General features: G+C 35.2%; 1 protein-coding gene and 1 long non-coding RNA gene across 3 annotated transcripts in view; both read left to right on the top strand.

Moving 5' to 3' along the window:
- Window positions 1–24,548, top strand: part of LOC143374596 (uncharacterized) — a 362,323-nt gene that overhangs the window by 109,597 nt on the left and 228,178 nt on the right. The window lies entirely within an intron of this gene.
- Window positions 863–24,548, top strand: part of LOC143374570 (uncharacterized) — a 55,347-nt gene continuing 31,661 nt past the window's right edge. For both annotated transcript variants that reach the window (XM_076822817.1, XM_076822816.1), the window contains exons 1-2: window positions 863–957; window positions 8,043–8,489. In XM_076822817.1, coding sequence (XP_076678932.1) covers window positions 8,054–8,489 — 436 coding nt within the window. In that variant the 5' untranslated portion in view covers window positions 863–957; window positions 8,043–8,053. The remainder of the gene's footprint in view (window positions 958–8,042; window positions 8,490–24,548) is intronic.

The following is a 24,548-nucleotide window of genomic DNA, read 5'->3' as shown; positions in this document are numbered from 1 at the left end:
TTGCATCTAGTATATCTAATATAATCTAGATCATCTAAAATAAAAAATTCAAAAGAATTTACTTATTATATTATATTATCTAGTATTTGAACGAAGGATTTTTTTATCCGATGCTTAGTTTTCTTTTAATTGACGAAAATCAGGCACGATTTATGTCAAAAATTGAAACATTTACTTTAAACATCAGCCATTTTTTCCCAACTCAAGATTTCGAAAAATCCTTCGTTCAAATACTAGATAATATAATATAATAAATAAATTATTTTGAATTTCTTATTTTAGATGATCGACTTTCGAGCAGCAGTGGTCACCGCAGAAGCCCTTTTTTCAGAGAACCTTCGAGTGATGGACAATAACTTATTTACTGATAAATATTTTTTAATAAAAAAATTACTATGCACGGTACTAGATGCAATCCTTAAATGGAAAAAAGATTTTTTGAGAAATGTGTTATAGCTTATGAGTAAAAAATTTCCAAAGACCACCCTTTTTTCGGCGTCCTGACTGAGCATGACTTTGTATATACACACTATGTTTAAAACGTTGCAAATTTATAATACGATAAAACCCGGAGTTAAGTCCAAACCCAACTGATCCATTGCCCCCCTAGAAATTCAGAAACCATTAAAATGGATAAAAAAAAAAGAGAATTACCATCAGCTGAAAGGCAACACGAGGAAGTTCAATGTCAATGAGCCCTGACACGTCCTTGAATCCATGTTGGTCCCTAGCATCCCTGTCGACGACATTCAAACTGTTACGGATTTCCGGAAGCTGGCAGTGGCGCACGCGCAACTCGGCCCACCACCCCCTGGTCAGGCGCATCTGCGCATTTTCTAGGAGAATTTCTCTCACAGGCGAGGTTCTGTCTGTCCCGGATTGTCGTGGCCGTTCCGACAGAGCTGGCTGCCGGAAGTGGAAACGGAGAATAGCAACCCCTTCTGTTGTTCACATATCGTGAGTACCTGTTCACCGCCAAACACATTTTCAGCCGCCATTCTTCACTATTTCTTCGTCCTTGCGCCACGACAACCCCGGCGAGCTTGCAAAGCATTATTTACTGGCTTTCGTTATTTCCATCGCCAAGGAACCAGCTCCTTCCTTCGTTAAAATTATCCTATTTGTTTTGTTTTCACGTCCGGATCGTGACTCTTCTACCCGCTGCGCGGTAAAAATTCTTTCCTTGGGGGTAGTTTGTTTGGTCTCGAATAGTGTTGTGGTCCTTTCTATTTTAGTCCTCGCTTCTTTTCGTCAGGATTGAGGCCCTTTGTGGCAAAGATCAACGTTGTCGATGTAAATGACACGCTTGCCTGCTTGCGATTCAACATTTCCAGGCGAAAATCGGGAATCGATTCTCCCGTCGGAAAATGTCGAGGTCTGTTGTCCCTTCTTTTCCTCGCCACGCTCAGCAGTCCTTTGGGAATTTTAGAAATAGGTCGTCGTTGATGTTAGGTCTGACGTTTTGTGGAATCTGGCGCGATTTTCTGCTGGAATTCTTACTTTGGAATTAATTTTTCTTGATTCTTTGTTCTGCACATTCTTTGGGTACTTTAATGCGCTCCATATGCGCTCCGTTTACAATAAGCGGCTATCAAGTTTTGCGTTTCATTTGTCTCTAATATATTTTCGTGTATTAAACTTCGTGCAAAGATATTCACAAGATTCTATTTTATTTGTAATCAGATTTGTTTTATAACTGTAATGGAACGTATGTATTTCTTGCGAATCAGACATGTGTTTATGAACATTGTGCGGTCGTTGATTATGTCGGTTGTTTTATCGCGAATGAAACAACATGGTTGGCCAAACCGACTAAATTATTGCACAAATGTCGTTTATTGCTTAATCAGTTGATCACGTATTCTCATTAAGATGATCGTTATCTATCTAATGAAACACGATTCTTTAATGACTTTCTGTTAATACGAATGTTTCAGTTTTATATTCATTATAAATATTCTGTTTGTTGCATTGGAACTTTGAAGGTAATTTCAATTACCAAATCGCGATTATGTTTGATATATGAACCGGTCTATGGAAACGTATTTTTTCACCGACTTTTAACATAAGCAATTTCATCTTTTATTTTTAAAATATAATACTGAGTTTTTTTTAGTATTTACTTAAAAAAAATTGTTTTACAACAAATATTTGCTAAGGTAACATATTCTTTTTTTATTGAGCATAAATTCAGCAATGAAACAGTGATTATAAATATCTAAGTGGTGCAACCTGTAAAATGAACATTTTGTATACAGCAAATGATAAAATACAAGGTGTGAAAGCATTGCTCAGTCCAAAGTGCAATTAACTTAAACCAGCCTGTATTTATATTTGTGCTTTTTATTAGCTTGCCTGCCATAAGTTTATGAAACCCTTTTAGTATGCAAATTGCAAGCGTTTTATGATAATGCGATCGTAGCAGTAGAAAAAAGCTCCTGTTATACAAGTAATTTGAGAGATTATTCTGCATACTTATTTTTCTGCTTTCCCTTCCGAAGTGATAAGATTTTATGTTTCCAACGTGAGCTGATATTATCAGAACTTTTCTATAAACATAAAAGGGAGCGTAAATATATTAACAACCTTTCCAGTTACGTGACTACGAGTTTTCGTTTATGCATTCACGCTTCTTTTAATAACCCTCCATCGCATGCAGTGTTGCAAATACTTAGGTATGTACTTAGTATCGAACTCGAAGTTATTTCTTGATCGTTAGTACTCCTGGTACTTTTATGGTAAAAAGGTTCACTGTATAAAATTCTGAACACTTTACACTCGACCATACAATCGACCAAAACCCTTTTGCTATATTATCCACTCATCAACTCGGCGGCAGGCGCTACTGGGTAAAATTTACCACAGAGGCGCTAGTTGCAAAAATATGAAGACTGAGTTTTTGTTACAATTTTTTAAAGAACTTTAATAAAGATTTTAAGATATTTCATAAATTTTGTTTGATTCTTAAAACACTGTACTTTAACATAAAAATTACAAAGTTAAAAAAAAAAATTCTGAAACCGTGGTTTTTTACGTTTTAATTTTGGGTATATTTCACCCGGTAGCGACAACCTGTGTTGCAATATAGGGGTGCGCCTCTTACCGGGTTAAATACAGAAGTTTAGAACAGGCAAAAAATATACATTACAGTGATTTCGAATTGAATAATTCATTTAATTCTACGAATCACAAATTCTCCCACTTTTGGAAGATTTAGTGATATCAATTTGTAACGTTAATTTAAAGTTTGATACGCCTGAGATTCGTAGTGCAAATTGTTAATAAACTAAAAATCATAATTTCGTACTTTTCCTACTGCATTATTGTAATCTATCACTAATAATTTTCAAGTAAAGGATCTAAAAAGATTTAACAAAGTGTTCAGAAAAAGTATTCCTGCATAGAGAGTATGGACTCCATATTTCCTTCATTTAAAAAATAGTTCCTTCGAATATGTCTGACATAGAGAGAATTGTTGAGAAGCGGCTTGCAGTATCAATTCATTTCCTCTTTTAAACGAAATCCCTTTTTGCACCTACGATATTATCGTGTTCCAATTGCCCTGCGTCGCTTGTGATGAAGAAAACAGTTTCGGCTGAATGTATGTTGCTGCACCAGGCGGCATTTTACACTGTAAACCCAGTGCTGGAGTTACATATGGGCTGAGCGGGCTGCAGCCTAGGTCCTCATAATCAAGGGGGACCTGGGCCATTAATTTTACTTAATTTATAGCGCTAAAAATCAGGGGCGTACCTAGGCCAAAATAATACAAAATTCAAAAGTGCTATAAGTGACTTTGTACATCGTGTAATGTTATAACATAGCTATGATTTCCCTATGAATGTTTCATGTGAATGTTTTCATTAATTCATACTTTTGGAAGCTTATTAAAGGTTATAAGTGTATTAACAATCTTTTTATGAGTGTTAAAATTTCAGCAGTGTTCTTCTTTCATTGCGTAGATAGAGAAGTGAACGGAGTTCCGTTTCTCATGATCAGATGCTATTAAGTTTGGACCTTTCAAGGTCTCCTAGCCCCCAGGGCCTTCAGTGGCTTTAATCCGGGACTGTGCGAACCCTTTTCAACAGGTCGCGGGCATATTTGCCTTGTCTATATCTCAGAGCTCCACCTGTTTCGTTTGTGTCGGATAACTCGTGATAGCAAACATTAGATTCTTCTGTAATGCACGAGAACCTCGACTCAACGCATCTTCAAGTTGCCATGGGTACTCTATTATTATCATTTCTGCACTGGTCAGCTAGACATTAGACATTTCTAATTATTTCACAGTTGAAAACGACAAGAATCTTCGTCAACTATTTTCTGCTCCTGCATCTGGATGCACGGTTCAAGAACGCATTGTTGATTGTGGCGCTTATACAGGGTGTTAATAAAAATATGGGACATTTTTTCGGAACCGATGCTGCTCACCAAAGTAATAACAAAAATTGGTACACGCATATGCTCGAATGTGCTTAATGTTGTAGTTACAAGCATTTTTATATTCCGTGAAATATAGCATACCTACCAACTTCTTTTATTATTTTGATGGTAAAACCGATCCTGAAAAAATGTTCCACATTTTTATTAGCACCCTGTATAGCAACAATCTTGTGGTATAGATCGCGCGATATAATTTTGTTCCCGAGCGGTCACTGACAGGGAGAGGTTCCCAAGTGTCCGCCTCCGATTGCTTTGAATTTTGGATATGTTTTAGAGGACCGAAAAATAAGATATAAGTGTTTTTTTATAGCGGCCCGTTTTCATATTTAGGGGGTGAAACCAACAACCAAAATTATAAGATTTTCAAGTGTTCATGTCTGATTGCTTTGAATTTTGGATATGTTTTAGAGGGCCGAAAAATAAGAAATACCTGTCTTTTTATTTTGGCCTGCTTGCATGTTTAGGGGTGAAACCACCCTTCAATGTTATTGATTTTCAGGTGTTCGTCTGTGATTGCTTTGGTTTTTGGATAATTATAATACGTGCTTCTTATTTTGGCCTCTTTGCATGTTTAGGGGGTGAAACCACCCCTCAAAGTTATTGATTTTCAGGTGTTCGTCTCCGGTTGCTTTGGTTTTTGGATAATTATGACGCAAATGAAATTTATATAAAGTTTTACTTAACACAAATTTGTAACCCTTATGAACTTTGAGGGGTGATTTCACCCCCTACATATGCAAACAGGTCGATATAAAAAGACACGTATTTCTTATTTTTCGGTCCTCTAAAACATATCCAAAGTTCAAAGCAATCGGAGGTGGACATCTGAAAATCTTGTAAATTTGGGGGGTAGTTTCACCCCCTAAGCGTGCAGGCAGGCCAAAATAAAAAGACACGTATTTCTTATTTTTCTGTCCTCTAAAACATATCTAAAATTCAAAGCAGTCGGAGGTGGACACCAACTATTCTTATGAACTCTGGGGGGTGGTTTCACCCCCTAAACATTCAAGCAGGCCAAAATAAAAAGACACGTATATTTTATTTTTCGGTCCTCTAAAACATATCCAAAAACCAAAGCAATCGGAGATGGACACCTGAAAATCTTATAACTCTGGGGGTTGGATTCACCCCCTAAATATGAAAATGGGTCGCTATAAAAAAACCCGTATATCTTATTTTTCGGTCCTCTAAAACATATCCAAAATTCAAAGCAATCGGAGCCGGAAACCTGGGAACCTCCTTGTCAGTGGCCGCTCGGAGGCAAAGTTATATTGTGCGATCAGTATATTAGTTTGGTTCGATATCAACCGATTTTCCTACAATAATGTCACAAATGAATGAAACATCAAACTTTGATTTTTCGCGCCAACGAATTTGCATCCACTGGGTGGTTTTACAGTGTTCTTGCGCTCATATTTTCTAGAAAGCATTGAATGTATTTTTCGATCGTCCCCGAATATTTACTTTAAAAACAAACGAAACTCAGGATTCGCATTTTACGCTTTGTGCAAAACTTTCACGGCAGAAGCGATTCTTCGGAGGCCTGATCGATTAATAGAGGGATTTTTCATTAATTAGATTAGTTATATACCCATTACAGGATTCCAATGTTTATGCCCATGTATTCTAGCTTTTCCATCACGTGCCCAAAAAAGTGGTTGCGATTCTCGAATTCTTTATAAGCCACAAACAAACGACCTGTGCAAATTTCGGGTTGAAAGCAGGGATCCAAAATTAGCCATTTCTTGCTATTTTCAACCCATGTTCTTCCTTCCCGCGAAACTTATGCGGAACTTAATTTAAAAACTTTATGACCTGCAATAAATCTACCAAAGTAAAAGCAAACCTTTTATATCTATTCATCTGCCATAAAAAGTGAAGAAGTCTGGTCCAAAAATTGACATTGTCAAAGACATAATTTTATACTTCAAGAAGTTTATACTTATGGGGACCATCCGGTCTAACATTCGATTTTTTTTTTACTTCATTTTTCGAATGTTCAACCTCTTAGGAATACCTACGTGTTTAAAAGGATTTGTTGAAATTCGTAAAATTCCCGAAGTTATAGGTATTTGAGTAGCGGCAAATGCACGGGTAACACCCGGCCACTCGGTACTCACGTAAAACTTTAAACTTTTTTTTATTTTGAAGAATATACTTCCGGCTAGGGGAGGATTCCAGAAAAAATACAAAAATTGTAAATTTATAATTTTCAAAGGCGTTGAAAGGATGAAAACTATAGGGAAAAAGTGATTTCAAACTTCAAGTGTCGTTATTTTCTAAAAAAATGTAATTTCTTTAATTTGTTCTGGTTTCCTCCCTAGCCCGAAGTATATTCTTCAAAATAAAAAAAGTTTCAGTCGAATCGGATAATAACTTTTGGAGATACAGGTCTCACCGATTTGGATCAATTTTTTGACGCCTTGACTTTAACGACTCCCCAGTGCCGTCTGCAATGATTAATTATAAAACAAAAAATATATTTCTGTAGCTTAAAACATCCTTAATTCAATTCAAAAAGTCTCATTAAATTATGTATAGTAATTTTCCTTTAATTAATTCCTAAATATCACCTATTTTTTGGGGCTCTAGACCGAAAGCTCCCCTTAAGATTACCCTCAAATTATTAATTTATTCTAAAACGATAAAATTCACCTCACATCACATCCATCATCTTAATTATAGGTGAAGCAAGTCATATCCTCCACACTAAAATCGATTATGATTCTTAACCTGTTAACCGGTGCAGTTTTCGATCGTAAGTGTTCCCCAGCTGGGGAAGTGACAAATGAGAAAAAAAACGAGTTAACTCGTCTTGCCTGTATCAACTGTGAATATGTCTTAATATTATTTGTGATACAAATAGAACGATAAAGATTAAGACAAAAGGATTCGTCTATAAAGAAATAAAGAATTTATTTAGAGAATATTATTAGTTAAAAGATGAAATTTTATTTTAATTTACTAGCCATATGTGTTAGAAGTGGCGAAAGAAAAAAACAAAACAGAAGTGAGGAAACATAATATTTGAGGACCTTGCAGCAAGAGTAGTGCAACTCCATTTTTGACAGTTTTTGAGTATTTAACTTGTAATAAACTTAAAAAATTCTACATCGTTTGGTGCACGTTCAATGCAAATCCGATAACAAATGAGCAATTTATTGCAAATTTTGAACCTGTACCCATTACTGTTTTGTGCAATATTTTTGTTTTGGGCAGCTCCCAAGAAATAGAAACTTATCAACTCAATAACTACTACTTATTCTGTGAAAAAAATATATTTTTCTATTAGTGTTCTTTTTGTAATGTTAAATCAAAGCAATAATTTTATATACCATTTTCTCTAATTCACTCGAAGTTGGAAAAGATGAAACTGCACCCCTCTTGCTGCAAGGTACTCATTTGCATTCTTTCGCAGCGGACGCAATTGTTTAATATTAATGACGACCTAAGTGAAGATGCATTTTCAAATGACGAGTTAACTCGTCTTCGCTGGTTAACGGGATAAACATAATACAACCCCTTCGATTCTTCCCTATTATCCACCGTTAAACTGAAAATCAACTCATGAATTACAAATTACTGAATTTTTTGCACAGGTTTATTAATTATGTACAAAACGGTACGAAAGGGCGATGCCAGCCTGCAGTACACAATTCTCCCGCAAACAGACCAGTTCTCCTCGCCTGGTTTTCCCCAAGCCTCCAGCAAGTCGAGGCCAAGAATCATCAAGGTCACCATGGGCACGCTGATGATCCTTATTATTCTGTCCTGCGTGGCGACGCCATTCCTCATGAACCAGAACGATCAGAGCCTCTTCGCCAGCGCTGTCTTCTCGATGGGTCGTGTTGGACACAACACAGTTCCCAGGAACACGTCGAGGAGTCAAGGGGATGACGCGGTCGTGAGCAAAAGCAAAACGCTGGAGACGATGACAGCGAAATCGATGGAAGCCCGAAGAAAACAGGAGCCAGAGGACGGGACCACTCTGACGTCGGGGGTATTGAAAGCTGAAGAACAGGAGACTGAAGATTTCACGACTACAGGTGTGAATCTTTTACATTACCGCTTTCAAGCACTAGAATTCGATGACCTTTCAAGGTACGCTAGTTTAAACTGCAGCAGAACCATCAGTTTTCGAATTAATGGGGAGACATGATCGTTCAGATGAGGGAATTTCTGGATAACGGGACACGCATCTTCCTCTTAAGGGGGGAGCCTGGTGTAACTAAATGAAAATCGAGGCATTTTTCGGGAATTTTTTTTAAAGAAAGTATTTGATAGATCTTTCTGAAACTTTCAGGATATTGTATTAACAGGTTAAGGTATATAACAAAAAAATTTTATTAAAAAAGAGCGGCAAATAACAAAGTTATGCCCAGTCCGTTGGCGACGCAATTATTGCACTGCGGGCAACGTAGCGTCTTTTGGTTTCGTCTGAAACCAAAAATCGAACAATTTTCTTTTAGTTTATGAGTGTACGCACAGAATGAAGAAATTTGAAACTTAAAAGATGCAAAATGAACAAATGGCGGCCTCTTGAATAAAAAGTTCACTGTTTCCAACGAAATTTTGCCTTAAATGTCTAAAAAAATGTTATTTATTTAAACAATATCATTATACTAATAACTTAGTACTATGAAGAAAATGTTCACAAATATCCGTGCACAAGGCCAAGTCGATTGGTTGAATATTTTTTGAGTTACATTGGCCGCAAAGTGTAAAACTGTCATTTCGAGAAAAACGCATTTAAAGTTTTGTGGTAGCCTGGCGCTCCGTAGCAAAACCGGCTATATCCGCTTTAATTTTTCGAATTTCGTTTTGCGGCTTTGGGAACATATTATCGTGATGTTCAACTATTGATTTATGCAAAAAAAAATTCGATTTCTTCGATCCGCTACACCAGGCTCGCCCCTTAAGGTGGTACATGTGTATTTCGAGGTCAAAAAATAGAATTTTTTTCTTGATTGTTTATGCTAGCCACTAGCCTTAGACGTATTTTAAAAAAAGATTTCATTGAAAAATTTGAAGGATCGCGAGAGTTACGGCGTAAAAAGTAACGGGCGGGCCAACGCAGGTAATCGCGCCGCGGCGCGGCGGGGTTTACAGCCGTTTTTCTCAAAACTACCAATGTTTCTCAAGACGGTGTGCATCGTAACTCGAGAACGGATCGATATTTTTACTTGGAATTTGAACTGAACCTACAAAACACTTTTCTCCACAGTGTGGAACTCGCTCACTAAGATCGCATAACTTTAACAACATTTAAGACAATATTTATCACAGAATTACTTCAGTAAAATCCTTCAAACTTGATATTTGTGGAATAACTCCGTGAGTTTTTATTAAAATTTTTCGACCACGTTCCACATTGTAGATTTTGAGTTAGGGGATACTCATATACAGCGATTTTGCTTTTAGATGAGTCGATTAATGGGAATCGTGTCCACCACGTGGAGGCGCGCATTACGCAAGCACGCGCTTTGACGTTTTGTATATTAATTATTTTTTAATATCTTGTAAACATTCTTATTTGAAAATACGTCTTATAAACCTAGGAAAGAAATGTTAAAAGAGCAAATGGTTTCAGTTATTACTGGCTCTACAATCTAGCCCAGAAGCAATCGTTGATTTTAGCTATATAATACCCATGTACCCTCTGAACCCTCGGTTGTCACTCCTCCTTTTTCGAACGTAGTTGTCGCACTGGGTCGATTTGACCCAGCCAATTTTCAATCAACTGGTATTTAAAAACTGTTTGTTGAATTAAGTCGCAATAATTCACATTGAAAACACATTGGTGCAAGTTGAAAATTTTTTGAAAGCATAAGAGTCCCAACAAAAAGTTTGTTTGCTTAAAAAATCACAACTTTTTTAATTTTTAACATATTTAGCTACAAATTTATAGTTATACTCTTGAGATATGCTGCTTTGATAAAAAAAATAGTCCTATATCGGAGCTTTCAAAAAGGGTATTTATTTCGCATACTGAATAGTGGCATCATTTGAGTTGAAAAAGTCATGGATTTGTACAGGAAAAAACATTTCTTCTTATTCCAAGAATACAAAATTTAATTCTATCAATAACTAAGTCCGTTAAATTAAAAACAAGTCTATTACGGACCGCCACAGTCATTGCATAAATAAGTACGGTGCCGGTCGCACATCGGGCGCCAGCATTTGGTACACTGCATTTGTGTCCCGTAATACAATAACAACTGTGCCCTAATTGTCGCTTCAGTAAAATAAAAAAGAACAATTGGTATGAAAATACTTCTATTTTTACGTTTCTGATTGCTCTCACACACAAAAATCACTGATCCAATTTGGAGTGAAAACAACGCCGTTGTCACACATGGGTCAATTTGACCCTACCTCAAATTTCGACGGCTTTCAAACACGCACTGACACTTCCACTCACTCGGGAAATATCTCTACTTGCAGAGGATACATGAAAATACTACTACCTGGTGCCAATACTATACACTATAATTCTTAATGATGCCTCAAAGATATTTGATCGCAAAGTCGAACTCCGGGTCAATTTGACCCAGTGTGACAACCGGGGGTTAATGATTATTCTGTATATTTCAGAAATAAAAATACAACCAACAATATAAAAAATGAATAGTGATAGTAACGTTTAGTTCTTGGGTTTCCTAGGGGGGGGGGGGGAGGGGGTTGCACATGATTTTGAATAAAACAGGTGGTACAAGTACCAACACATTGACATCTATGGTTTTCCTCATCCAATTTGATCATTGTATGTTAAAAATTCTTCAATTGTCATTTTATCATTTTCTTTCTCTATGCTCTTACATTTTCCTAACAAATGCTCTACTGTTTCCAAAGTTTCATGACATATCCTGCTGTTATTTTGGTTTTACGGATTACAGTATCTGCTGCTTCTCGTTTCGTTGCCATGTCTGAGTTTTGCTAGTGCTGTCTGATCTCTTCCACTGTGAACTGACGACAGATATAAATGTGCCATTTGCAAGTGTTGGATGCTGTATCATTTACGATGTTAAATCGCTGATAATAGAAAATTCGGATATTGGAGGTTTTACTGTACATTTCGTGTTATGTATGTATATCAGTGGCGTCTCATCGTTTTCGGGAGCCCTCAGCCGAGCTCCATATGTGATCCTCAAAATTATTCTAAATTAAATAATATAAAAAATACCGCACTAACGCGCAAAGTAAATAAGTAATAAAACAATTAAATAAATAAGATTAAACGTGGGGTTCATTCCATGAAAAAAGGGCACATTTTAAAATCTGGTGTATTTTTTATTTTCTTTTCGTCACAGTTGGAGGGCCCAATTCAATTTTTTTTCTAGCTTCCACAACACTACTTTTTTTAATTTTCCATTTTTTTCGGGGCCCCCCTGAGCTCCGGGGTGCTGATGCGGCTGCCTCTTTAGGCTCCAGGTTAAGACGGCACTGATGTATATTAAATTTAGAGGATAGGCAAAAAAATGGATTTAGCTTATTCTTTTCCTTTCTGTAACCACACTTTTAAAATAATGCAGAGTGTACGGTTTATATTGTTCAATTATCACAAAGCTTTGCACAGGATTTTGAGATTGCATATTTTTTTGCAACAGTGGTGATTATTTACGGCGTGTTTTAAATATGGCAGAGTTGTATTTTCAAAACACATTATACTCATCTATTTAGTCGATGTATTGGCATTATTGGACGTTTTCATTATGCTTAGATATTTTTTTTTATATTGGAAGATATAAAAGAAGTTTGAAAATATGGGGAATAGGAAAGTTGTGGGAATAGTGTGGTTCTTATACTATAGCTGAAAGAAAACTTGTAACCATCGCATCAAGTGAAAATTAGTGTTTGCAAATAGTGAAATAAAGTGTACAAAAATGTCAGAACACGAAATTGCTTGTCAAAGTCAATATGAAAATGTGAAAAACACTCTGCCCACTTCGAGTCGATTACTAGCAGTAAACTGCTCACGTGTCAATTTAGCAGAAGCAAAAGTTGTCAATGTCACGCATTTTCTAAAAAATTCCAAAATTACTGAAAGTTATTTTAAACTGACTGTTTATTTATTATTGAACATTTTCATTTAATATCTAACAGAAGATACTGATATTAAAAACAGTTTATAGTTGATTAACCACTACAGCATTCAAACTGACAGTACCATAAAACACTTTACAAATTTCTTTCACGGTTTTGTTAATACAAACTAAAAATAATTTTTTAGTACCTAATGGCGTAATTAAAGAATAACTTAGAACGATTTACTGTGCGTATTACTGAGATAATTAATTTTAAAAAATTATACCGTTTATCAATTGTTGTAAGTTGTTAACAAGTAAGGTTTACATTATATTAAAAGGGTAAAATTTTGAAAGTATAATAAAAATGAATATATAATCACTGAATGATTATCTAGTAATATACAAAATTCTGAAGCATCATAAAACGTATACATTCTGAAAGTAAACTTTGTCAGAGCAAGAAAGATAATAAATTAAACTTAAAAAAATGCAATAAATTAAACTAAAAAAAATATTTGCAAGAGGCAGCCAAATGTGAAAACTCCGTTCTCCTTTAAAATTGATGCTCCTTTGTTTCTCGTATTCCGTTGCAACGAGGATTTGCATTTTCCTTCGTGAGACGTTGAAAAGGAATTCCTTCGTATATTTTAGGAGCGTAGCAAATAACGTTAGAAGATTTTACACTCACGGATGCGGAAAGTTTCTCCTTCCTCATATTTTTAATAGAAGACAAACTTTTAGCACATTTCCTGTCTAGAAAAAGAAAACAATAATTTTAAAAAATTTTAATATATTAAAATATTTAAAATATTAAACATTTATAATCGACTCTTTTCCATTTTCTTTAATTAGAAAGTAATTAAAAGATAGTAACACAAACAAACAATGAAGACACTAGAAAAATAAATACTGTAAATTTGATACAAAATTTTATCAAATAAAATAAAAAATTGGCAGCTACTCAATATTTAGAAAACGATTAAGTCGACATATGTAGGTCGAAACATCAACCTCTGTCAGAGTTAGAAATGATTTTGTGTTTTGGTAACGCCAGAGACTTGTTTAAAATAACAAGAATAGTAATACACATTATGGTATAAAATGAATATAATTAATAATGGTATTCAATTTATAGTGTAAAGCAAAACAATACGCCTCGGTTGAGAAAACGTTTAACTATTGTTTTATGCACACAAGTAAGGATTAAAGTGTCATTATTTCGTTTCTTAAAAAAATATACAAAACTTTTGATTTTCAGTTTCTGAACAATTCTGAAGAGGCGTTTGTCAACCATGGCGTATTGTGTAGTTTTACTCTATTGTAGTTAACGATTTTTTCATATTATAATTTTATAATAGTATGAGAACCAATATCTTCCCGCTTCAGCAAGTAGAAAATGCCTGTTAAATGCAAGCTAGGGATTCTTGAAAGAATAGGAATTCCTTGACACGAAGATAATCAAGGGGATTAAACGCTACGACTGACTTCGAAAATAGGACGAAGCATCACGAGTCACTTCGAATATTTGTTAAAAATTTTACAAGTCATAATGAGTGTGGAAAGCCTTCATACCTTGTTAGTTCCTTTAACAATAAAAATTCATAGGTAGTCTTCAATAATTCGAATTCGCAATTGAAGGATTACGATTAAAGTGTGTATTAACAAAATATTTGATTGTTAACTTGTCATATATCGATCGGTACATAAAAGGTTCATCAAGTTTCTCCACACCCACTGATAATATTTATTTATTTCTTTATTGCTTTACACTAAATGTGGTTTATATAGTAAATACAGTATACAAGTACTTTATATAGCAAACAATTTACAAATTACAAGCTACCAGTTTATACAATAGCATTTACAATATTTAATATTTGTATTTTACTTGGTAGTAGTTAGATTCTTACATTACATTTTTTATGAAACCTATAGATTAGGGCGGAGCGATACTATATTGGCGAAAATTTAAATTTTCAGTTGGCCCGGGTGCGGGATAGTTGTATTTTGATAACCAAACACGACTGTACAAAATTTTTGAACAAATATTCATGTCTGCAGGTTCTTTTTTCTCCTAAAAATGATTATATGATTATATGATTATATGTTCATTTTTATATGATTATATAATCATATGATCATTTTTATGATTATATGATTTTTTATTATATGATCATTTTTATGATTATATGATTATATGATCATTTTTATGATCATATGATTTTTTATTATATGATCATTTTTATGATTTTATGATCATTTTTAGGATTATATAATTATATGATCATTTTTATGATTATATAATTATATGATCATTTTTATGATTATATGATTATATGATTATATAATTATATGATCATTTTTATGATTATATGATTATATGATTATATGATTATATGATCATTTTTAGGAGAAAAGGGAGCCTGCAGACATGAATATTTTTTCAAAAATTTTTAACAGTTGTGTTTGGTTAATCAAAAGACAACTATCCCGCACCCAGGCCAACTGAAAATTCAAATTTAAATTTTCCACTCTGCTTTACTATATGTAGATACATTTAAGGTGGGCACTCTAATGTAATTGCCCGTTTTCAATGTCATCTTCAGGAATTTATTTAACAAAAACTATAAGTTTATACTATCTAGCGTTTTGCCTGCATATTAAGGTATGTAATACTCAGTAATATTCAGTTTTTTTTTATCTAATTTATTGCACTATACATATATATAGTCGGTAGCACAAACTTCTTCAAAAAAATTCTTTTTCCGACGGGCGTTGGTGTGGGAACTGCTCTAGTCATCCAAAATGGAAAAACTAAGACTTATTTTCTTTATTATGTTTGTCACTATGGTTGGAACCACGGACAAATTTCTATATTCTATAAAATTAATTCTGCAGAACGAAAACTGCTAAATTTATCAGCAAAAATCGAGCATTTTTTTCAAACTGCTGCCATGCTGCAAATTTTTATTGTTAGGGGACCTCTGTGGTTTCAACCATAGCGACAAACATAGTAAAGAAAATAAACCTTAGTTCTTCCATTTCGGATGACTAGAGCAGTTCATACATCAACGCCTGTCGGAAAAGAAGTTATTTTAAGAACTTTGCGCCATCGACTATATCTATGTATATGTGTGATAAAAAAGTTCAAAAAAATTCTGAGGGTTACTTCAAACATACCTTAATAAGCAGGCAAACCGCCAGATAGTATAATTTTAGAGTTCTTATTAAATAAATTCTCAAAGATGGCATTGAAAAACGGGCAGTCACACTAGAGAACCCCCTTTAAAGGGGGTAGGTTACCCTCGATAGCTAAAACAGGCCTTTTCTCAAACGCAAATTGTAAAGTGATAAATAACAGTAGAGAGAGCGTTTTTCTAGTTTTAATCGTTATTCTATGAGCTTTAACACCTAAAAAGAAAAGTCTAAATATCTCTATGTACATAAAATTTGTGAGAAAAACGTAAATGCCTGTACGCGGTGCACCGTTTGATTGTGAACATAAAATCTCGAAAACCGCTCCAACAATTTGGATGAAAATTTAATGAGAGATGCAGAAAACCATTCCCTACGCTATGTCGCTAGCAGATTTTCGCGATAAATTCTTTAAAAAAAATAAAAAATATTTTTTATACAAGAAATCGATAAAATCGTATTTTTCAACATAAAAATTGTATTTATTTCGAAAATCTGCTGCCGACACATGGTAGGGAATGGTTTTCTGTATCTCTCATTAAATTTTCATCCAAATCGTTAAAGCGGTTTTCGAGATTTTATGTTCACCATTAAACGGTGCACCGGCTACAGGCCATTACGATTTTACTGATAACTTTTATGTACATAGAGATATTTAGACTTTTCTTTTTGGGTGTGAAAGCTCATAGAATAACGATTAAATTTAGAGAAAAACGTTCTCTCTACTGTTGTTTATCACCTTACAATTTGCGTTTGAAAAAATGCCTTTTTTAGGGCTGCCGAGGGTAACCTACCCCCTTAACGAAGTATAGGACTATTGAAATCTTGAAAAATTGAATTTTTTATCATTATTAATTGTGAAAGTGCCATGCTTTGTGAACATTTACAACAATGCTTCGTGAAGAACTTCGAATAATTACGGAAATTATAATACTCGCAGAGCGGTATTGGCGTAGGGGACTACACTTTGAAGCCGTTTATCTCGAAACTACATTTTCAAACACGTTGTACATCATAACTCTTGAACGAATGAATATTTTCACATAAAATTTTAACTAAAGCTGTAGAATTCCATTGTCTATCGTGAGGAATTTCCACTTCAGCATTGGATGTGTGTAAAACATTTTATAACTGATTAAAGACGATTTTTTCCCATAAAAATGTAGGGAAAATTTATTCGTGTGTAACTTTTACAATTTTTATTTAAATTCGCCCAGCAAAGTTTCACACGATAACTATTAGTGTAGAAATTACTCACCCCAAAGCATTTTGCTTTTAGGTGATTGGTTCACCTGGGACTATTTACAGCGATTACAACTGCGCGCAATGCGGGACCATCTTTAGCTTCAAATAACTTGAATAATTTTCAACATTCTGACAATTTTTTTATTTTACATTACTTTTAAAAGCGTACATAAAAAAACTGCGAAAAATGCCCGTATGTTGATTATTTGGTATCTAAGCAATCCAACCGGCAAGCAAACCGTCGATTTCAGTCTTTTAATAGTCCTATACCCCCTTAAGGGGAGGTTCCGGTCTAGAGCCCCCCAAAATAGGTGACATTTAGGAATTAATTAAAGGAAAACTACTATAAATAATGTAATGAGACTTGTTGTATTGTATTAAGGATGTCTTAAGTTACAGAAAGATATTTTTTGTTTTGTAATTAATCATTGCAGACAGCACTGGGGAGTCGTTAAAGTCAAGGCGTCAAAAAATTGACCCAAATCGGTGGGACCTGTATCTCCAAAAATTATTATCCGATTCGACTGAAACTTTTCTTATCTTGAAGAATATACTTCTGATTAGAGGGGGGGGGCGGAAAAAATTATAAAAATGACATTTTTTTAGAAAAAAAACGACACTTGAAGTTTGGAATCACTTTTTCCCTATAGTTTTCATCCTTTCAACGCCTTAGAAAAATATAAATTTTCAATTTTTGTATTTTTTCTGGCATCCCCCCTAGCCAGAAGTATATTCTTCAAAGTAAAAAAAGTTTCAGTCGAATCAGATAATAACTTTTGGAAATACAGGTCCGAGTGTCCGGTTGTTGCCCATGCATTCGCCGCTACTGAAATGCCTATAACTTCGGGAATTTTACGAATTTCAACAAATCCTTTTAAACACGCATTCCTATAAGGTCGAACATACGAAAAATGAAAAAAAAATCGACTTTTAGACCGGAACTTCCCCTTAAGATCAGGTTCATATAGAAAAAAAACTAACAAAAGCTGGTAGATAGTTGCACTTGCATCTGAGAAGTAGTTTTACCAAAATTATACTTTCGTCATACGCTAGGCACTGCCAGATGACATGATTTATTTAAGTATTGAGATTCTGTTCTGCAGTAACAAGCATTTTGCGCAATGAAATTAACCTTGGCTAAAGGAGCAGTTAAATTATAACAATTTGAGCGACCACTATTGTATATTAACATATGTTATAAAATTTCTAAAAATTTTACGATGGTTTCCTCGCATTCTTGTGGTAAAATTGAAAGTAATCTCTACCTTTAATTAGATCTTACTCTTTGATTACGGCGTTGATGGACATTTTTACTGGATATTTAAGATCATTAAAACAATCAGATACTTAAACGGGACCTCGCTATCTAGTGTATAAACGCCAGTAATATTTGCCGCTTCCTTTGCAAGCAAATCTACATTCTGATTCCTAAATAATTCCAATATGAGCTGGAATCTAAATAAATTCATTGAATATCTGGTTAGTACTGTTAGTTACAAATGTGGCATATTTAGTTTTAATTTCAACAAGATGATTATTAAATTTATAATGAAAAATCGGTTTTCAGTGCTTTGAGTATGCTTTGAAGGTCGGTGAAGATGCGGAAAAAGCCAGCATGAGAGTTGGTAATGTCTAATGCCCGATTAATAGCACAACACTTTGCTGTAGAAATTGACGTTCACTATGCATGAGAGTCTCGTTAATCTGACGTAAGCGAGCCCGTAAATTATCTCGAATTCGGGAGTTCGAATTAAACGAAAAACACGTAGGTACACTCCATTCTGAAGAGCAGTGGACGCGGGAGGAAACGCCGCGAAAAAAACATATCTATAAAAAAAAACGATGTTAACGGTGACTTATTCAGAATACGTCAAATTAATCGGTTTAAAGCAGAGCACCGATTAAACGAAATTTTATTTATGGAGGTTCCTCTGTTGAAGAGTGTAAAGTGTGAGTGTGGAAGTGAATGGAGGATGTGTAGAACACGTTTCATATAAACGAAAATAAGAATATTCCAAGGTAAAAACATAATCACTCGTTTGCACTAAAATGAATGTCCATGGAGGGGACAAATAAAAATAATTCACTGGTGTTGTCTGAGTGAAAAGATAATGCCAAATGGCAAGATGGATTTGTTTATATATGTAGAACAGGGGTGCCGAGCTAGCGGCTCGCGAGCCGCAGTGGCTCCCTCTCCTCTTCGCCTGCTCCGTAGAGCCGTAGGAGAACGGCCCCCTCCACACCTACTTCGCTGTGATGAATTTCTCCTCCGGGTGCCGCACTCTCTCCCTGCCGGGTCTCGTGCAACGCCTGGAGAAAAATAAGTGGGGGAACCGGCTAACCGGGGGCCCGACTCGTGCGGCTCTCGGAGTGGGGAAGTTCGACACTCCTGATGTAGAATAACCATTTTTTATTCATTTTGGGGAATACTATAGGTCAGGGCTGAGCAACTTGTTCGTCGCCGCGGGCCGCACAGTCCCCACTACCAGTCAGCCGCTTCCCCCACCATCAGCAGATTAGCCGCCACTCCATGTCCCTTCCTTTTACTCCTACGAGTGCGGTCATATATAGATACGGCGTACACTGTAGAACAGGCCTTCCCAAGTAGGAGAAAACCACTCCTGAAAGACATGTTTCGGTTCTCCCTCCAACACTACGCCTTCAGCTAAGGTGGGACTATTCCTACTACCCTTTCTCTGAGGAGACAGTAACGCCGCTATACTGAATCCATCCTAAGAAAACCCTAACGTCCATACCGTTTTGTGAGCGATCTGCGCAGCCCCCCACTACTGCTTACGGGCCCGACGCAGGCGATTGTTCGTAACGCTTTACCTGCCGGGTTCCCTGCTTCTCCAACGGCGGGACGTGACCGATGTCAATGTCAACACTGCAGGTTGCGGAACGGCTGACAGAGAGGTAACAGGTGGTAAGACGGAGAAAAACGTAGGCGGTTAAGTGGGGAGTCGGACCAATCAGCGCCTCCTCAGAATCATCCCTGCGCGAACGAGGTTTTTCTTAGGATGGAACAACTATAGGAAGCATGTTGGGGCGCTTTAGGGTGAAAGTACCAAATGTGTCAAGTTTTTATAAAAATGAATATATTTTTTTAATGAAAAGACACCACTACGATTATTGTATTATTGTATCGCTGTATGTAATAAATTTTAATTCTTTTTACGTCATTTTGAAATGCTAGTTTAAATTTTAATTTTTCCTTCTATTTTTAAGTCATGTTATGAAATTTCCCATAAAAACTTGACACATTCGGTACTTTCACCCTAAAGCGCCCCAATATGCTTCCTAGCGGCGTTACTGTCTCCTCGGAGAAAGGGTAGTAGGAATCGTCCCACCTTAGCTGAAGGCGTAGCGTTGGAAGGAGAACCGAAACATGTGTTTCAGGAGTGGTTTTCCCCTACTTGGAAAGGCCTACTGTAGAAGTTGAAGGAATATTGTGGGGGTCGTTCTCCTGCGGCCCAGCAGAGTAGGCAAGTCGGGGAACGGGCCGCGGGTTGCACAGCCCTGCTATAGGTTATCTAGATCTTGAGGAATTTCTTAACATACTGTATTAAATTTTAATATGTAAGGAAGATTGGTCGGCGGATATCTTGAGTTATAACGGATACGTCATCATTATATTATACATATGTAGGTCCATTTTTATTTTCATTCATACAGTCCTTGAAAAGCTTTTATATTAAATCTTGATCTCGTTATGACATAAAATTCTTATTTTCTAAAAGCAGTAATATTAATAAGTAATGGACCCTCCATCCGCTTTGCGAGAGTAAAAATATTTGGAAAATCACCTTAGTTGCGCAGTTTATCTTGAAAAAGAACTTTTAGAGTTAGATTTAGAAAGGGAAACTCTCCGAGAAATTTTTAAGACTTTCTTTTTGACAATTTGTTTATCGAAGAGTTGATTTTTGAGTGTAGGAATTGGTGAAAGATTCTCGAATTCTTATTGGGAAAGGCTTTAAAACTTTGTACATACCTATTTAATATATATTTCAATTGGGAGATATTTATACAAACAAGAAACCATCGAAGTTCGCTCAAAAGAGTGCCTCACTGCTAAAAGACGGTTCTCAGTAAAATAAAAAACTTGCGGTGCATCACGGCCGTCTGTAGTACAGGCCGGACACTACGATGTTGCAACACCGCATTTCGAATAACCATCAGTCCGATGACTATGTTCCGACCGGCACCAGAGCCGGCCGTGCCGTGGTCCGATCAAACTGCTGCATATGAGACTTTTATAAGACACTAATTTTTTCTTTAAATTTTCATCACAAGAAAACCGAAAAACAGGGGTATATTTTACAAAAAGAACTTGCATAATTACTATTGCAGCTTGGAATACAACACTTGTCTGGCATCTGTAAAACAGCATCAAAAACATAATCTCCATAGGTCGTACTGATTTATTAAAGTTTCATATTTATTAATACAAATACAAAAAAAAATTGTCAACAGAAATGTAGGTTATGATCGTTTAATATTCACCGTATTTTTCTATTTTTGCAATTCTTACACTTCGATAATATATTATTTACAACACTTTTTGTCTACACACATAAATTACACTTCTATAAATACACTAAATCAACATTAAATCGACATAACATAATAGTAATACATAACCAGGACGGCTTCAGAAAAATTCAAATAGGGCTGGTGACAGCGTTGCCAAATTCACTATGTTCCGGCCTGTACTACAGACGACCGTGGTTGCATGCATGTATATTCCATATGTACATTTTATGTACATTATATTTATATCTCAATACATATATTAATATCTTTTTTGTTTAACGCCATTTCCGTATTTGCATTATACTATCAGCTCACAATGGTGGTAACCCGCGCCGTTATCGAGAATGTTGAAACTTAAAACTGACTAAATAAAGTAAAAATAGGTGTTCGCGGCAGAATAAAGCTGGCAATTTAATCTCACAGAAATTGATTGATCCAATTTCTTCTTCGGATCGCTGCCGTATCTTCATCTCTATTTTTCTCCCGCAGGTGTGTTCGAACACCCTTGTAGTTATCAACGATAAACATCGATATCCTCGATACTTCTCTCGGTTATATATTACTCCATGGTCTCTGGCGTAATTCGTTGAAAAAAGTGCGAAATAATAGAGAAAATCAAGGAGTAAAGCGAATTTTCTTCGAAGGGAATTAAAGCATTGGGAATTTTATAATTTATGAATAATATTATGAATTTATTTTCATCATTTGCAGTGCCAGATATCATTTACATATATTGATTTGACACCAGCATTTTGAAATTTGATGTCTTTTTTATTGATAATGCTTTTATTTCTATTGAAAGATTTTATGCATACAATAAAATGCACATTTACAACTTGTGTTGGACGATTGTGTATCAGTCTTCCTATAGTATGATTACAATGTCCAACAAAATTGAACTTTTTTTTTGTTCTGTAACATGCAATAGCCGTTTCATATAGATTTTTGTGCGCTGAAAACGAATCCACAAACCATTTGTCGTCATCACCCTTAGTTTTCGAGAAATTCAATTTTGAATGAAAATGCAAATTTTCAACTTTGAACATCTTTTGTGTTCAGACAGTAATAGTTATTCGGTTGCTTGTACCGTCAAATTCTTCTATGAACCCTCGCGAACTCAACGATAAAATTTATTATTGAATTATAAACATTTAAATATGTTTAAACAACAATTAAATGGAAATGATTAAATGCGCCAATTTAAGCGGATATCTTTCTCTATATTTCAAAAACTAAAGGTCTAGGAGAAAATCTAACTGCTCCACGCGATGCAGCAGATATTTTTCCCCCGGAAACCGTCAGCAGAAGTGATAAAACACCTTTTGTTTGCAATACAGAAACGAAAGAGTTTCGCAAAACATGCGCCGCCGACAGTGGTAATCAATGGCGCTTGGGCGGCGCAGTGTTCGGAATAGGGGTAGGAGGGGACATTCGGCCCCAAAATGAACTTTCTCGTATCGAAATCTACTGAAGAGTTTACTACTTCCTAAATATCCAACAGCCCCGAAGCCGAAAATATTAATAAAATTTAATAAAAATTGTAATTGGGACAAACACTTCAACTTGGACATTTTAAAGATAGCAATTTTTCACCAGACAAATTTAGACTTCCTTCTCAGAGATGCGCTGATGACCCTGTTTAATATTTTCTCTCCGTTTTTTTCTAGAATGAAGAGCATTCTTTTGCGTTAAGAATTAACACAGTTAACTAAAAATTACTGTTCATAATGTATTGAAAAAATAATGCTCAATGATATAAAGGAAATTGTCAAAGTTCTTTACAATTGACAAGGAATATCTTTCAAATGTTCATCACCCCTTCTTCTATAGAATCATGCAAAAACCATTTCCCACTTCAGCCCACTCTTCGAATTATTAATATTTAAATCTGTCAGCGTTACGTCATTTTACGTATATGCGTTCGTATCGATCGTATTATTATTGTAAGACAAAGGGTTTTTACAAATATTTATGTATATATTGGGCTCTATTCTGATAAATGAATAATAATGTTTAACTAAACTTTAAATTTCGTCACAATTTCTAATAGTACTATTTGACTTTTCCTTATAACTCGGAAACGAATAGTTTCCCCAACATGGGATTTAAATCGCTTAAAGAGCATTAAATAAAGTACCAAATAAACAGAATTAAATTTTGTTTATCCCCAATAAGTTAAAAAATTGAAAAATAAATAAAGAAATTTAAAAAATATTAAATTATATTCACATCATTAGAAAGGGATAATTTTTTCCTGTTTTTTGGCGCAAATTTTATTGCGATATATTTTATAGTTTAAAAGTTATACGCGAATGTTCCCTATTACCCCTATTCCGACCACTGTGCGGGTGGGCCGCTCAGCGTCACAGAATTGCGTAACGCACGTGACTACCACTGTCTGCGTCGCATTATTTTTCGATTGATTTGTTACATTTTTATTCGTCTTAGGCGGCAAACTAAGCAGATGTTTTCAATCACCTCTCTCACAACGTATCTCTAAATGAAAATTAAACATAATGTAAAATAATGTAAAATAATGTAAATGCAAAAATGATGAACAGGAAACAGCAGTAAATATGTTTTAGAATGCAGAACAGCTATTTTACTTCCATTCACTAATCAATTTATATTGAATAGTTTTCAAGAAAGGGTCAACAAATTTTAAATATAAATGACGAAAAACGATTTTCTTTACACAAAAGGGATATTATTTTCCACCAACTATACGTATAAAAATGGATAATAATTTTTCACCAAAAATTCCCGCATTCCTAACATTTATTCGTTAATAATTCTTCATTATTTAGCCGGAGCACTGCACTTTACAAAGCTTGCGTGCAAAGTTTGTTAAATCAATATGCATCAATAAACCAAGCCAGTTCAATAACACCTTCAAAGTGTCAGTAAGTTCGCGTTATCCTTTAATCGTTTCCATAAAAGGTCTTTAAAAATTTAACGACTTGAGCTGTAGGAGAGGCAAATTGATGGTACCCATGCCAGCGCTATTAACCTCTTTAAGGTCTACACAGGGTGTCCCAGTATTGATGGTACAAACCAGGAGGAGGAGATTCTACGTGAAAAAATAAGTCGGAAATACAGGACAAA

The sequence above is a fragment of the Andrena cerasifolii genome, chromosome 11 (assembly GCF_050908995.1).
Source record: "Andrena cerasifolii isolate SP2316 chromosome 11, iyAndCera1_principal, whole genome shotgun sequence".
Classification (NCBI taxonomy): domain Eukaryota; kingdom Metazoa; phylum Arthropoda; class Insecta; order Hymenoptera; family Andrenidae; genus Andrena; species Andrena cerasifolii.
The sequence above is the reverse complement of the archived record's forward strand: the minus strand, read 5'-3'. Positions and strand labels throughout refer to the sequence as shown.